General features: G+C 31.6%; 1 protein-coding gene across 1 annotated transcript; it reads left to right on the top strand.

Moving 5' to 3' along the window:
* Nucleotides 1-3,522: 3,522 nt before the first annotated feature.
* On the top strand, nucleotides 3,523-16,353 carry LOC134721498 (protein unc-93 homolog A-like). Its single transcript, XM_063584557.1, has 7 exons — nucleotides 3,523-3,620; nucleotides 5,173-5,748; nucleotides 6,852-7,000; nucleotides 10,834-11,073; nucleotides 12,019-12,154; nucleotides 13,179-13,310; nucleotides 15,929-16,353. Exons 2-7 carry the CDS (start codon nucleotides 5,181-5,183, stop codon nucleotides 16,174-16,176), a joined length of 1,473 nt encoding a protein of 490 aa, XP_063440627.1. The 5' UTR covers nucleotides 3,523-3,620; nucleotides 5,173-5,180; the 3' UTR covers nucleotides 16,177-16,353.

Raw genomic sequence — 16,353 nt, 5'->3', positions numbered from 1 at the left:
TATAGTCAATTTTTAACAATTTTCATAAAATTTGTTAATTCTTATTAACATTTTCCACTGAAACTACTGGGCCATGTTCATTATAGATAGAGATAATTGTAAGCAGCAAGACTGTTTAGTAAAGTAAGATGTACAAACACATCACCATCACCAAAACACAATTTTGTCATGAATCCATCTGCTTCCTTTGTTTAATATTCACATAGACCAAGGTGAGCGACACAGGCTCTTTAGAGCCTCTAGTTGTGTTAACATTTAACATTGCCATGAAAGCGCAGGGTTTGACCCACCATTGTTTCTTAAAATGTCCTGTACCAAGTCTGGAAAATGGTAGCTGTTACCTTATAGTTCATTTCTCTGTGTGTTGCATTTTCGTTTTGTTTTTGTTGCACTTTGATGTGTTTCTATTGTTTCGCTGTTTTCCTCTTATAGTTGATGTGTTTCCTTCGATTTACCCTCGGTTTACCTTGTAACCCGGTTTTTTTTTCTAAACCGATTGATGACTTTCGAACAGCGGTATACTACTGTTGCCTTAACTTACAAAGAATACGTCTGTTTTATATTTGTAGTCAAGTCAATATTATCAGATTATTACATGGCATTTTTCATATCGCATGTATTATCAGCCCTAGGTTCAATATCAGCCCAAGAGCCGCATGGCTCGAGGGCTGATATTGAACGAGGGCTGATAATGCATGCGATATGAAAAATGGCATGTCATGATCTTTTTATCATATGCTTCAACAGTAGAGAAACATCACACATTCATATACTGATCCTTGTACGTTAAAAAGGAAGTTAAAAGAGTGAAAAGTTCACGGACGTCGGACCCAAAATTTGATACACTCGATAGGAAATCTTTCTATCATATGCCTAAACAGAGAAAACAACCATTTTAATATGGACGAATCGACAAAAAAATAATTCAACAATATACATAATCAACATTGTTTGGATTTTTGTTTTAAGCAACTTTCTAACTTATGTTTCAGTGAAACTTTAAAAAAAAATGCATTTATTTGATAATTTGTTTGGGTTCTTTTATCTTTTATCTTTTTTATTTATTATTCTACACAATATACTTTCCAATATACAAATGATTTTTTTGTACACTACTTTGAAATGTTTTTCACTGAAAACGTAGCATTGAGGTGTATTTTCCGGAATTTGCCGAGTATTACCGGAATGCCATGTGATAACGTTACGGAAAGGCATGTGATAACAATCGAAGCATGTGATAAACTTTTCATATCAGCCCGCTAAGCACCAATTCGAAAAATATGGAATATACGTTGATTTAATGCTATTATCATACGGTAAAAAATCATATGTTATTTAGTCTAAGTATATGATAAAAGATTGTATTCAAGTCAATATAAGATTGTAGTCCAGTCAATATAAGATTGTAGTCCAGTCAATATAAGATTGTAGTCCAGTCAATATAAGATTTGACATGAAAGAAATTTACATCAGAACATGTTTAGATGCTTTAGAAAGAAAAATGTAGAAATAAGTTTTAAACATTTTCTAAAATCTGACGAGTGGAAAACTTGTAATATAAGTATTGAAACTTACATAGAATATAATTGAAATTTATGCCATCAAAGGCATCCATACAATGCAAAGGGAAGTAACTACATTCATTGCTCATTAGTTTTATTCAGCAAGTAGACATAATTAATTACAAAGGGTGGGTAAAAAATCTTTCTCTTTTATTTTTTTTTATTTAATACTGCAATGTGATATTGCAAACAATGTTTTGGTCAATATGAGTTATTATCAAAGGAATGTGCAGTGTGACCTAATTACCAATGTTTCTATAATTTGTAGCTTTATTTTAAAGTATTAATTCATTTAATTGTTAAACTTTATCCCTTATACATATTATTTTGAAACTTATAATTAAAGCGTTCATTAAAAGAAACAAATGTATGATATAAATTGAAGCGGAACATTTTATTTCTACCGTGTATGTTGTATGTTTGTTGGTAGTTTTACCTATGGAAAGCCATTAGGGCTGTACATACGAATTGAATTATACAATGCTTTTTTTAAAGATAAAACTTATATTGTCTGATATCATGGACCACATGATCACAATGATCATTAAGGATCTGATGTAAAAGTATTTTGTTGAATAACAAATATTGATAAATATATATTTTTTATACTGTTTTGTCAATCGTAGCAAATTTGGCGGCATGGAAGCATGATTATCTTCCTTACATGAGGTACGACAACGTAAATGAAGATGGATTAACAAGTTGAAGAAACTCAAATTCATCTAAATTAATTTAATGTTATATTTTAAAACATTTTAATAGAAATAAATCTAATATTTATATAATTGATTATCATATACCTAGTACTTAGTTGTGTTAAAACGTAAAGTTTATACCTACAGTATATATACTTGTAGATACTATCATGCATATATTTTACTTATATTTACCTGAAAGTCCTAGCATTCTAATGTTGTAACTACATTAACCTGTATATGCTACAACTTTAATTTAATCTTTGCATGATAATGATTTATTGCTCAAATAATATGAGATACATTTTTTTAGATTGTAATATATATCCATGGCCAGTGATGGACAGATGCATCTGGTGCAAGAAAATTGGTACCATTAATTTTATTATGCATACTATGTAATGATAATTTAGACAACGGTAAACCGATTGTCTATCTTTAGGGTGATGACAGCAGTTCTATGATGAAAGAAATGCAGATAAACTCGTGTTTCTTCCACTTTGGTACAAACATGTCAATATGTATATCAGGAATGCATGAGAATGAACCACAATCCCAAAAGATTTAGGAACCGTCCTTCCTTAAAACCGTACTCAAATTACAAAAACAAATTGGAAAAGGGGAGGTGAACTGTTAAATGAAAACAAAATATTTATGACATTTACGAGGCTTGTACGAAATTGGTAATAAAGCTGTCATAACTGATATGATTTACGCAATGCAATTGCAACATGACTATCAGATGTTGCACTACTGGGTTTCGCGAACATTTACAATCAGAATCACAAAATGTGTCTATGACAGTCTTGTGGGATTTGAAGTGAGGACTGTAAAAAAAGGTGACTACAATGTAATGAATATCCTTTTCGTAATCAATTCTTTATGTTTTACATTCACATGTATATAACATATTATTATAATTCTAGTATTCTGTTATTTGTTTTGTTATACCTTTCCCATATATAACAGTTCAAATTCAATCAATTATCTATAAAAAGAAAGACAACTAGACTTACATTACATACAAAGAATATCTTTACGTCACTTATGTACACTTATATTGTACATGATTATGCTCGTTTTATGTAATAATCATTATTGTAATGCCGCGATTGTGTTTTTCACTGAGGAAAAAAAATAAAATTTAAACTAAATATATATTATATAATTGCATTTCTTTTCATGAGGCACGATTTTTTTTTATTAGGACAGAAGAATGTAATGTGGTACGTTACAGAATAATTAGAATGATATGCGGTTATAGGCCTGACCTGAAGTTTGGACTACTGTGTGCATAAATCATATTGTTTGGGCATTTATTCAAGGATTAATTGCTAAATTAAGTGTTAGCTAATATAGTAAGGTAAAGCATTTATTGACACTGTCCGGATCATTTAATTTACTTCTCGTGTGAAACAATAATATTTTCTTATAAGATTTGCACGCCCCGACGTCGAACTTTAGAGATACACTTTCCAAGTTCGGTGGTCGAACCAGTTTCTGATTTTGCATATCCTTTCTTTCTTTCTTTCTTTTTTTTTTTTCTTTTTTTCTTTCTTTCTTCCTTACATGTTTGAAAGTACATTATAGATTTAAAAAAACGTCGCCTGTCCCAAGTCAGGAACCTCTGGCCTTATGAGATTTGAAATAGAAAAACATTCAAAATTCTGAAAATATAACAGTAGTAACCAAAAATCTGTAGTGCCTAAATTTCAAGTACAAATAAAGTACTGTAAAATACAGGTACCTAAATATTACAATAATTCTAACGTAACAAAATAGTACTGAATATTAAAAGTAGATTTCCAGTACTACAGATTTTTTTTGTACAGAAATAGCACCTATGCAAAGGTAGGTGTGTACTAATTTCCAAATTATACACAAGAAACTAAAATTTAAATAATACAAGACTAACAAAGGCCAGAGGCTTCTAAATTGGAACAGGCGCAAAAACGCGGCGGGGTTAAGCATATTTATGAGATCTCAACCCTCCCCCTATACCTTTAGCCAATGAAGAAAAGTAAACGCATAACAATATGCACATGTTATTTATGCCTTTGTTAGTCTTGTATTATTTTAATTTTAGTTTCTTGTGTACAATTTGGAAATTAGTATGATGTTAATTATCACTGAACTAGTATATATTTGTTTATGGGCCAGCTGAAGGAGGCTTCCGGGTGCGGGAATTTCTCGCTACATTGAAGACCTGTTGGTGACCTTCTGCCATTGTTTTTTTATTTGGTCGGCCGTTGTTGTCTCTTTGACACATTCCCCATTTCCATTCTCAATTTTATTCCATATAAATTCATTCACTTTAAGAACGGTTGTGAAAGAATTAGATATAAAAATGAACCATGTAGCTTCTGTTTTCATGAAAAGTACTTTCATTTTGAAATACCCCAATACCAGATGTTCTTTATGAATTCTAAAAAAAAGAAACTTTAATACTTGAACTTACTATGATAGTTTTTCTTCGCTTCAAAATTGCCATCCGTGTCAACATAGCCGACACCCCGCATGTGGCGTTCTAAACGATGAATTAGTGAAATGGAATCCCGAACCATGTTTAATATGTCATTTTTTCTTCCGACTTTTCGTTCAATGCAGATGTGTACAGATGACATGTTACTAAACGGAATGTTAAACCGTATCCACTTTGCACATATTTTGTATTTGTTTAACCTTTTTTTTTACTTTGCAAAATTGCAAGAAAACTTCTAGATGTTCGGATTTTGTTATAAGTCTGATAAAAGAGGGACGAAAGATACCAGAGGGACATTCAAACTCATAAATCGACAATAAACTGACAACACCAGGGCTAAAAATGAAAAGAGCAAACAGACAAACAATAGTACACATAACACAACATAGAAAACTAAAGAATAAACAACACTAACCGAGTTTTGTCATTTTAGATTTAAATATGGAAGAAGAGTCTATAGAGGAAAACATGCAGATGGAACAACTGAACGGTGGTAATCAGATTGACCCTTCTACCACATCCAACGATGAGCCATCTCATGAAAACATTGAATCCCCGCCAATGGGTAGAATGAGGATTCTAAAAAACGTCTTTGTTGTCAGTATTGGATTCATGTTTCTTTTTACGTCATTTCAGTCTCTATCAAACCTCCAAAGTACTTTAAACAAAGACGAGGGACTCGGAACAGGTGGATTGGCAGTTGTATATGGCGCCCTTGTGATATCATGTATGCTGTTACCATCTTTTGTTATTGCGCACCTTGGATGCAAATGGACCGTGACACTATCAATGTTGTGCTATATTGCCTATATGGCATTAAATTTCCATGCCATCTGGGGAACTATTATACCTGCTTCAATAATTGTTGGATTAGGCGGAGGAACATTATGGGCAGCTAAGTGTGCATATCTTACGCAAATATCTGTGTGGTATGCTAAGTTAACAGGTGCTAAGAAAGATGACGTCATGAATAAATTCTTCGGATTCTTTTTTATGACATGCCAAACAAGTAAGTCGAGTGGCAGTATTTTACCAGTTTCAGATTGCTTTTTCTCTATATATAAAAAAAAGTTAAAACAGTAATGTTTAAAAAGTCAAATTAAAATATTTGTATATACATATTAAGTTTGATTGTATGAAACATTTTCAAGACCATTTTGGCCTACGTTTTCTCTGTATTATTCGAGTTTAAACCAATCAAAAGAACCCTTTTTAGCAGTTTTACAAAATTGTTAAAATGTAAACTTTTAACTATTTATTGGACAGTAGAATGCTTCTGCTACATAAATATGGGCTGTTTTTTTTACAATTAAAAGCACATATATCGGGTATTAGTACCATAAAGTCATGCTTAATACTGAAATCTTCACAATTCTAGCATTTTAGTTCATTAGCACATTCGTGTTCATCCTTAATATTGAAATGTAAGTAGTATTTTATTATAATACATAACAAATATCAAGTTTGAGAATGAACACGAATGCGGCCACGTTCATTTTTGACAAAAACCAACTAAAAAGTGACATTTTTTGGCATATTTGATGGATTTTTCATATTTGAGCTTGAATCAGATCGTTTTTAATGACTAAATCAGTTACAATCTTTGACATAATCCCATTGATTCAAATGAAATAGACACTAAAGTGTTTAAATAGTTATCAAAGGTACCAGGATTATAATTAAGTACGTCAGACGCGCGTTTCGTCTACATAAGACTCATCAGTGACGCTCTTATCAAAATATTTATAAAGCCAAACAAGTAAAAAGTTGAAGAGCTTGAGGATCCAAAGGGTCAAAAAGTTGTGCCAAATACGGCTAAGGTAATCTATGCCTGGGATAAGAAAATCCTTAGTTTTTGTTTAAAAAGTGGTCAAAATCTTTCGTCAGAATGATGAACCTGAAATTTGAACCCAAAATCGGTCCTTATGTGTACTGGACCTACTCCTTTCATATCGTGACACATATTTTTCAAAAAATGTCAGCATGATTTATTTATTCTCATTTAACTGCTGCAAATGTTTTGAAGGTAGGAACAATATCCTAAATATGGTTTGAATAAATCTTCATCGATTGTGATTTTAATATACATTAACATACATTGTATATATTTAGGCGACATATGGGGAAATATAATTTCATCAACCGTTTTTGCCGTTACGCCAGGGAATACAACAAATGATATTGATTCATGTGGAGCCAATTTTGATCCAACTGCTCCGATAGGAAATAGTTCTAATTTGGATAGACCGGATGATACAAAGGTTTGTAAAGGCTTAACTTTCATTTAATGTTTAAACAAGTTGCACATGCATATCAATTTAAATAATAGGTAAATATTCTGTATAAATGTATTGGAATCGGAACCGCGATGGTACTCCGAAGTACGATGGTGGTTACGCTGTAGTACGATGATGGCTAACCTAAGACTTTGAGTTAAAGCAAAATGTACACGCGATGTTTCAAATAAATAACACCATCAAGATTTGACAACAGTAGCTGCTAGCCTCTTATTTGGAAGATGTTTTAACTTTTGTTTAGATCAAATCAAAGACTTTAATTTTTGTTTTAATTTTTTAAATCTCCAATTCTCCTTGTAGCACACAAGAGTATGAAATAAGGTGTTCAATGGAAAAATATAAAACAGATTAAGCCTGTAGGTCTTTATAAAAGTACTAAGAATCGTCCATCTCATTTACTTAAATATCATGATAAAACTTAATAATTGATAAGAGGCGGATTAAGGGGGCAGGGAGGCCCGGGCCCCACCCCCTTTTTCTGTATCCGCCACTGTGAATTGCTCACAACAAATCGTCCTTAGTTTATAATATATATACCTTATGTTAGAACAGTATCCACGAAGTAAAATACCGACAAGTAAATCTTTGCTTGACTTATAGCGAGGCTTGTCAATTATTTTACGAAAAATAAAAATGAGGATGATAAATTGTGAAGTATCAGTATGGTTAAGTCGGGTTAATTTCTGTCTGACATATTGTAGACAATCAACACTAAACAATAAAAACAATAAGACTAGAGCGACGGTGTTGTTTCAAAACAAAACAAAATTATCTCAGGAATAAAACGACATTATATGAACCCGATATAGCAAAAACACTGAGACATTGCTAATACTAGCATTTTATTTTATTTAATTACCCACATAAAATAATGTATCGCTTACGTAAAAACAAATTAAGGTTAATATTTAGATTAGTATACTGTATTTATCGTACAAAAAGTCTGCGGCATAGTTCAGAATGATACTGGTTAGCCCATGTGTTGACCAAGTTCATCTTTCAGCCGCTTTGCTGCCTAAACTGTTTTATTTAAATATGTTCTTGTAACCTCAATATGTAATGCTTAAAACTGTTTGGGACTTGAATCGTTCGTTTCTTTCTTTTTCCCTTACATTCCTTTGCTAGCACGAAACCTTCATCTACAAAACCCTATTCTTCTTCCTGCGAATCCATGTTGTATTTTGAAAACGTTACATAATTCAAATGGCATACACAAAACCATCGAACATCAGCGTGCGGACCATCGCAATTCAGCGTACGGACCATCGTACTTCGGCGAGTTCCACCGCACTTCAGCGTGATCATCGCACTTCATGGTTCCCATCGCACCTCAGAGTCCTACAAATATAATTCGGGTTTTAATTTATTACTCATGTTCCTATTTTGAACGTACAACATTTTATACATGGTGTGTTCTTTTTTGTTTAAATATTTTAGTACGTCCATTTTTATCTTGATTTTCCCCAATGCATCATAACATAGTAGCTGAGATACAAAAACCCCAACAGTTGCTTCCAGTGTATCTCTTGTGATTTTGGATACGTTCTTAACAAATATATTTTCAAGGATTCCTCTCCAGATTCGGCTGCGATTCGCACGACGGGAGGTATATATATATAAAAAAAAAGAAGAAGATTAGATATGAATGCCAATGAGACACTCTCCACAAGAGACCAAATAACAGAAAAACAGAGCTAATGGTCATCGTACTGCCTTCAATAATAAGCAACGCCGATATCGCATAGTCAGCTATAAAAGGGCCACGATGCATGCCTTTCAGAGGTTGCTCAACCTGTCGACGCACTCGGTCTTCCCTTATTAAAATATGCGAGTCTAACATATATGTTTATTACCTTTATTTGAAAACTCTCAATTGATAATGAGAACTAAGGAGACCCGAGGGTATAAAAATTTTAGAAAAAAAGTAAACATTTATTTTTCATTACAAATCTAATTTATTACATTTAGTAGTTATTACTTTATCACATGGTACAAACATCATTCAAAACAATCAATTCGTTTTTGCCCTAGATGAATTTTAAAATGTAGATATCATTGAAAAAACTCCAAATTATCTCCCTTTGGTGCAAAAATGCCATTTTGTGGCATAAGAGTTGAAACATTTTTTTTTAACTCATCGGTGACCTATGTTTATTATTTTCAAATAAGCTGTACTTACTAACTTATTGTAAAATTTGAGCGATTTCTGTAATTAAGTTCTTTTTTTCATTTCGAAATTACCTCTACTTCTATCAGTTCAACAGGAAAAAAAGTACATTTACAAACATGTATACTCCTATCAAAGGCAGATTGTGAGCGTAAAGGGTAATCCCATTTGTAGCTCACCTGGCCTGCAGGTAAGATCTACAAACGCATCACAATCACCAGAACACAAATTTGTCATGAATTCATCTGTGTCCTTCGTTTATGATATGTGAGCGACAAAGGCTCTTTGGAGTCTCTAGTTTTATTTAATTTTTCTATTAAGTATAAGATAAAGTTCACTTATAGAAAAATATAGCGAAATCCTATATAAAATTAAAAAAACATCGATTTGGACTCGCGAATCCTTCTTTTAAACGTTGGTAAAATTTGTAGAGAATTTAAACTAGATGCTCTAAAGAGCCTGTGTCGCTTACCTTTGTCTATCTATAGCAATATTCAAGATAATAACCAAAAAAGGCAAAATATCAATCAAATTGCCAAATGCAGGGGCAGCAACCCAACAAAGGGTTGTCCAATGCATCTGAAAAATTCAGGGAAGGTAGATCTTGGCTTAATTAACAATTTTACCTAATGTCAGATTAACTCTTACATGTAATACTTTGGATTCAGAGATATAAGACAAAATCTACATTTTACACCTATGTTCTATTTTTTTGCCATGTCGGCCATCTTGGTTGGTTGGGCGGGTCACCAGATACATTTTATAAACTAGATACCCAAATGATGATTGTGGCCAAGTATGCTTAAATTTTGCACAATAGTTTCAGAGGAGAAGATTTTTGTAAAACGACGACGGACGACGACAGACGTCGGACGCCAAGTGATGAGAAAAGCTAACTTGTCCCTGTGGGCCAGATGAATTAGAAAAAAAATTAGACACGTATGTTTAAACCGTTTGATATCAAAATTGTATTGTTGTACATGTATTAAATCGGTGCATGTGTGCATACCTTAAAGTCATAAGACACTTTAAATGAAAAAAAAATTAATGCATATGTTTTTTATAACTCAATAGATAGTTTTAATTATAAAACTTATGTACATATACTTTTTTCTGAAGAAAATTCTTTAATTTGTTCATATTTAAAAGAAGTTTACTTTATTTTAATTGCTTCCTTCAAAGATGCAATTCCCCGACGTATTTTTCGTATGCAAAATGACCTCAGTGTGACCCATCTCGTAAAAATCCGGTGATCGCAATACGCATGGATGACATTAAAATAAACTATTATCTGATTGCACATATTAAACACGTGCTCAGTATCAATGATTTGTTTGCTGTTTTTGTTAAACTGATGACAATCGTTAAACTTTGGCTTCAAAATACGAACTTTAATTGCCTGCCATATTTTCACAACAATACTGACTGGTTGAAAAAAAATGACGATTATACGAAATTTTTGCGGAAAAATTGATAAAATCTTGCACACAAGACTACTTTTATGATGTCTGTATGCATTGGTTCAAGAATTGGAATAACATTATTTTTCACCGGTCAATCTTTTTTTATTATGACTTTAAGTTTGTATTACGTCTTGGCTTAATACCTTAATTAAAATAATTAATTACAGGTGTATACACTATGTGGTATATTTGTCGGCTGTGCTGTTGTGGCATTTATTATAACTGCAATATTTCTTGACAATATAACACTTGATAAAACTCCACAAGGGGGAGAATCGAAAATATCAGCCAATTTGTTCCTGTCAACTTTCAAGCATTGGTGGGGTTCAACGCCACAGAAGCTCCTAACAATATTAACCATATATAGTGGAATGGAGCAAGCATTTATAACAGGCGACTACACTAAGGTATTTAGTAAACGCACTATTGTAAACGCACAACAAAACTACTGTAAGAACAAGTCATAGATCAATTTAAAAGAGCATATGATTTGTGTGAAATTGTTTTTTTCTTTTAAGTACTTTTTCGTCACATATCTCCTCGTGTAATCATCTATTTCCACATCGTTTGCTTAAATCTGTTGTGGTTTGTTCGTGTTAATAACGATGAATCCAGTAAATAGCTTCGGGTGAACCATATTTATTACACGTATTAAGTGTTACTTTTATTTTTAAGGTCTTTTCCCTTACTGTAACGTTTGTGTGGGCAAACTTTTACTCACGAGTTTTTTTTTAATTCTGTCTCACATCAAAATGCATTTATTTAACAATTATACAAGCGGAATTGATTAAATGTACAATCTCTTTTGTCGATTCCTTACAACCATAAGTTTATCTGTTCATCAATAAAGATGCAAGTTCGGTCATCATTTTGAATTTTCTCTGCAAGCTTCCGATTAACTAACAAATATTAAGTACATGTATTGTAGAATATATAAAAATATACTGTTTAGTATGTATTTTTTCATGTTAGATTGGATTTTCTAATTTCATAATGTTGTTAAATGTGGTACGACAACCTCTCACGTATAGACAACGTTTTGAACGTTTGACTCGCATGCCGCATGAATATGAATGTATGAAAATGAGACAAATACTTCAAGATGGTATCATGAAAAACATATTTATAGAGCAATCATGACATTGATAACTGTATTACAGTTTAAAACTTCTAATAGATTAAAATTAAATAACCGAAAAATGTTATATCTAAAATAATCAATTGTTTGCCCTATCATCATTTATATAACCGCATCACAGTTAAGAAGAGGTGAACCATTTTTTAATTTCCTTTACTAACTCACCGTATTGACTCAATCGTTGGTCTACATAACTTATTTTAAATTCTTTCAGTCTTACGTTAGTTGCACAATAGGGATATGGAACGTTGGTTATGTAATGATCTGTTTTGGTGCGGTTTGTGCAATTTGTTCATGGGGTTTTGGTCGACTTGTTCAGTTTGTTGGTCATGTTCCTTTCTTTATTATTGGTAAGATATATTATATTATTTTTTTTTGTTATAATGTTTTGTGTGCTTGTCTTGTGAAGCTATACATATGTTGTATAAAGAAGGTACACGGACTCTGACGTGTTAGACTTATTTACGAAGAAATAAAGTACATCACAATAACTATTTAACCTTCATTTGTTAATCAAGAGAGGCAAAAGATATCAAAGGGAAAATCAAACTCATAAGTCGTTGACGAACTGACAATGACATAACAACACAGAGACCAAAATTCACAACGTTATACATATAAATGTAAGATCACAAAAATACTGAATTCAAAACAGAAAGTCCCTAATCAAATAAAAAAACCTCAAACATATCAAATAAATGGTTAGCAACTGTCATATTTCTGACTTGGTACAGAGACTTTCTTATGTAGAAAATTGTGGATTAAACCTAGTTTTATAACTAGCTAAACCTCTCACTTGTATGATAGTCGCATCAAATTCCATTATTTTGACAACGATGCATAAACAAAACAAACAGACATAACAAGTAAAAATGTCTATAATACAGCAGTCATATTCCTTATCACTATAAACATGTAACAAAGAATCAAAAAATCGCATACACACCAAACATATTAGTAAAAATTAAAGACACGACTGAATGTTCAAGTACAGAGCCACGTCATATATGAAACATAAAAAGGCATATAGACAAAGTACATAGCAAAACAGAAACACAACATAGAATACTAAAGACTGAGCAACGTGAACCCAAACGCGCCGGGAGTCATCTAATGTGCTCAGAATTTTGTAGACCAACTAATTTTTGCGAGGTATTTTATGTCTCTACTTTCGAGAGCAGTAACATATAAATCGCAGTGAATACGTAAATTTTAGATTTTTCTAATTTGACTTCTAGTATATGGAATAAATTTTTAAATCGCAAAAAATAAAACTAGAATGGAAGGAAGTATCCGCGAAAAATAAGTTGATCTATAGTATATAATATTAAGTTTTTATAAGTACAACCCTTAAATATAAGTATTTTGTTTCAGCATTTCTATCACATGGAGGAACACTAATAGCCTTGTTAATATGGCAACCAAATCGTGACAACCAGGTCATGATTTATGTATTTGCAGGACTGTGGGGAATAGGTGATGCAGTTATGCAAACTCAAATAAATGGTAAAATATTCTTATTATTAGATGAAATAATATGGACAACGTTGATGAGAGGTCCTGAGATTTTTACTCTTTTGTCGGGTTGTTGTCTCTTTGACTCATCCATTGTTATTCTCTATTTTAATGAGTAGCTAATTATGGAGTCTTAAAATATTGCATTTCAGTTGCTTGAAAAGAGAGGAAAAGACACAAAGGGCATCATACTCATATTTCGTTTGGAAACTGACAACGTCATGGCAAAACAAAAGAAAAACGTCCAAAAGACAAAAAAACATTCATAGAAAACTTAAGAGATAAACCCGCATTTACCATATAATACCTATGATGACCTATAGGAGAAACTGAGTACAAGCGATGTTATGAATTTATAATAAAAAATAAGGCAAGTTGATAGACGAAAATTGCTAAAAGTTTGGAATATATTAAGGACGTAAAAGTTTTCCTCATCAAAACAAAAAATATAAGTCATTTGGATTATATCTTTATCGTTTAAAGACTTCAATAGGGTTTTTTTAATTGTATACAATGAAAGTCAGAATCATTGTTATGTTTAGTTTAGTCTGTATCAACAGCTTTGCAATACACATACATGAAATAATCCGCAAATGATTTACTCGTACTCTGCTTTTCCCATTAATAGGAAATATTGATATCATTGTTGAGCAAGCAAGCAATGTAATCAAACACCCTGTTTATGTATGTTGTGCAAACCTCTTTACAATAATAACTTAATCATGTTAATGTGCGTGTACTTTTCGATTTATTAAACATCGTAAATTAAGGCAATATAAGTATACCGTTTTTCAATAGTCATACATCGATTTAACTGAAACAAATTCGGGTCACAAACATCAACTAAGGGAAACACATTAACTATAAGCGGAAACACAATAGAACAACAGAAACACTGAACTGCTACAAAAATAAACGCCAACACACATAGAAACGGATTTCATCATTCCTGACTTGGTACTGGACATTTGAAGAAAAAAACTCATTTCATCCAGAATACATATAATTTCCATGATTAGCAATTTAGATAATGGCTTAAAGACAAGAAATATATTAGGAGATAGCACGTGAACATGTGATTTCTAGTGACATGTTTTAGCTAGTAGTGTTTGTAAACAAACAAATTTCAATTATTCAAAGAAAACGACAACTCGTTGAATGAAAGATATCAAGCTTCCCACCAAACACTAGTGAAAAACTAATGTTGTAACTCATCTCAACGTTCATTTTAACTTTTTCTATCGTAATAAACTGTTGGGAAAATAACTTCAGATTTTAGAAAACAATTTTCCATTGGATTGTGCGAGATTGTTCAAAATTTCGTAAATTTTCCTTTTACCTGTTTTACATCACTGTTTGTATAAAACAAGTCAATGACAAAAAAATTGAAAGGCCAAACATAGATATAAAGAGACGAGAGAAAGGAATAAATGACAAAAATAGTTGACTGGCGTCTTGAGAGTACAATATGTAAGAACGATACAGACACGAAAAATCTGTCTCACCTCAAGGTTTACACTAGCTATCTGTTTCTTTTAATTCCACTTGTTGTCATGCTTCTTTATTAGTCCAGTCAAACTAAGATTTAACCTCAAACTAATTGCAACAGAAAGTATTTTAGTTCTAATCTATAGTATTATGCCCTATATATACACAGAAAAAAGTCCAATAAAATCTAACTTGAGGAAAACTCAAAATCAGCATTTTTAATTTCCTATGGAAATTAACATTGGAAGGGGAGATAACTCTTACAAAAACGAGGTTTTATTTGGTCAGTTTTTGGTTGTTTTTCTGGAAATTTATGGAAGGTATAATAATTTGATGCAGTTATAAGTTTGTATTTGACTAAATTATATAATCTTCTTCTCATGTAATGTACAAAACCGAAGTGCTATGGGTAGTTTTATTTTTTTCTTGCCTTCTTCATTAAAGAAATTGCAAATTTGCAGCTTTAAAACCATTTTGAAAAAATGATGTGAAAAATTTAGTGTTGTTTATATTTGTATATTATATTTTTTCAGCAACTTACATATCTAAAGAAAGTTTAAACCACAAAAAGAAGAATACATGCTTAATTATTTATATTAAATTTGAGATTCTTTACCTCGACATGTTGAAAGTTTCAATAAATGGTCAACTAATGAATTACAAAATCTAAATTATAGCTTGATAAAAGATATGAAAACACATTAAGAGTTGTTTGTTATACTCTAAAGACCGCTAAAAAATCAAAAATCAATACATTCTGATTAATAGAAGCGGCAAACTTTTAATTTTGTATCAATTTTTATTGATATTTCTGCCTTTTTTGCAAGAGTTATCTCCCTTTTCAATGCAAATCTCCATAGGAATTTTAAATGGTGATTTTTTTAGTCTTCCTCAAGTTAGATTTTATGGGACTTTTTTCTGTGTATATTTAGGGTATAATGCTAAAGATTAAAACTTAAAAATCTTCTGTTGCAATTACTTTTAGGTTGTGGTCAAATTTATGCTAGATTGACTGGACTATATGTACAATAAGCATTGATTAAAAAAAAAAAAAAAAAAAAAAAAAAGCTACACCCAGTAAACTTATTTCAACATCACGATAATCTTTTTACCTTTTTCAGCCTTATACGGATATCTCTTCACAACTAATATTGAAGCAGCATTTTCAAACTACAAACTTTGGGAATCGTTTGGTTATATTATTGCATTTGCATGGAGTGGATATTTAGTTACAAGAGTTAAACTTGTACTTTGTCTTGGCTTCCTATCAGTTGGAATGATCCTTTTTACAATCGTAGAAATTCAGGACCGACGTAACAAATGCAAGAAAGGAGACTTCCTAAAAGTAAACGTTGAAATAGATCAATGATGTCTGTTGTATTTAGGATCGGTATATAACTGTTGTGGTGCTATTTATTTATTGTTAATTTGTTTTAAATCATTTTCATGTAAAACATGTTTTTTTGTTATTCAAATTTAACATTTTGTCATGCAAAATGTCATCTGCTAGATGTAAAACATCTAATTATTAGTAATCTTTTAATAA

This window comes from Mytilus trossulus, chromosome 6 (genome assembly GCF_036588685.1).
Source record: "Mytilus trossulus isolate FHL-02 chromosome 6, PNRI_Mtr1.1.1.hap1, whole genome shotgun sequence".
Taxonomy (NCBI): Eukaryota; Metazoa; Mollusca; class Bivalvia; order Mytilida; family Mytilidae; genus Mytilus; species Mytilus trossulus.
The sequence above is the reverse complement of the archived record's forward strand: the minus strand, read 5'-3'. Positions and strand labels throughout refer to the sequence as shown.

Excerpts from the sequence above, each read along its gene's own strand:
- LOC134721498 (XM_063584557.1), top strand. The coding sequence starts at position 5,181 with ATGGAAGAAGAGTCTATAGAGGAAAACATGCAGATGGAACAACTGAAC. Across the intron at positions 5,749-6,851 it reads TTTTATGACATGCCAAACAA|GCGACATATGGGGAAATATA; the intron begins GTAAGTCGAGTG and ends GTATATATTTAG. Across the intron at positions 7,001-10,833 it reads ATAGACCGGATGATACAAAG|GTGTATACACTATGTGGTAT; the intron begins GTTTGTAAAGGC and ends AATTAATTACAG.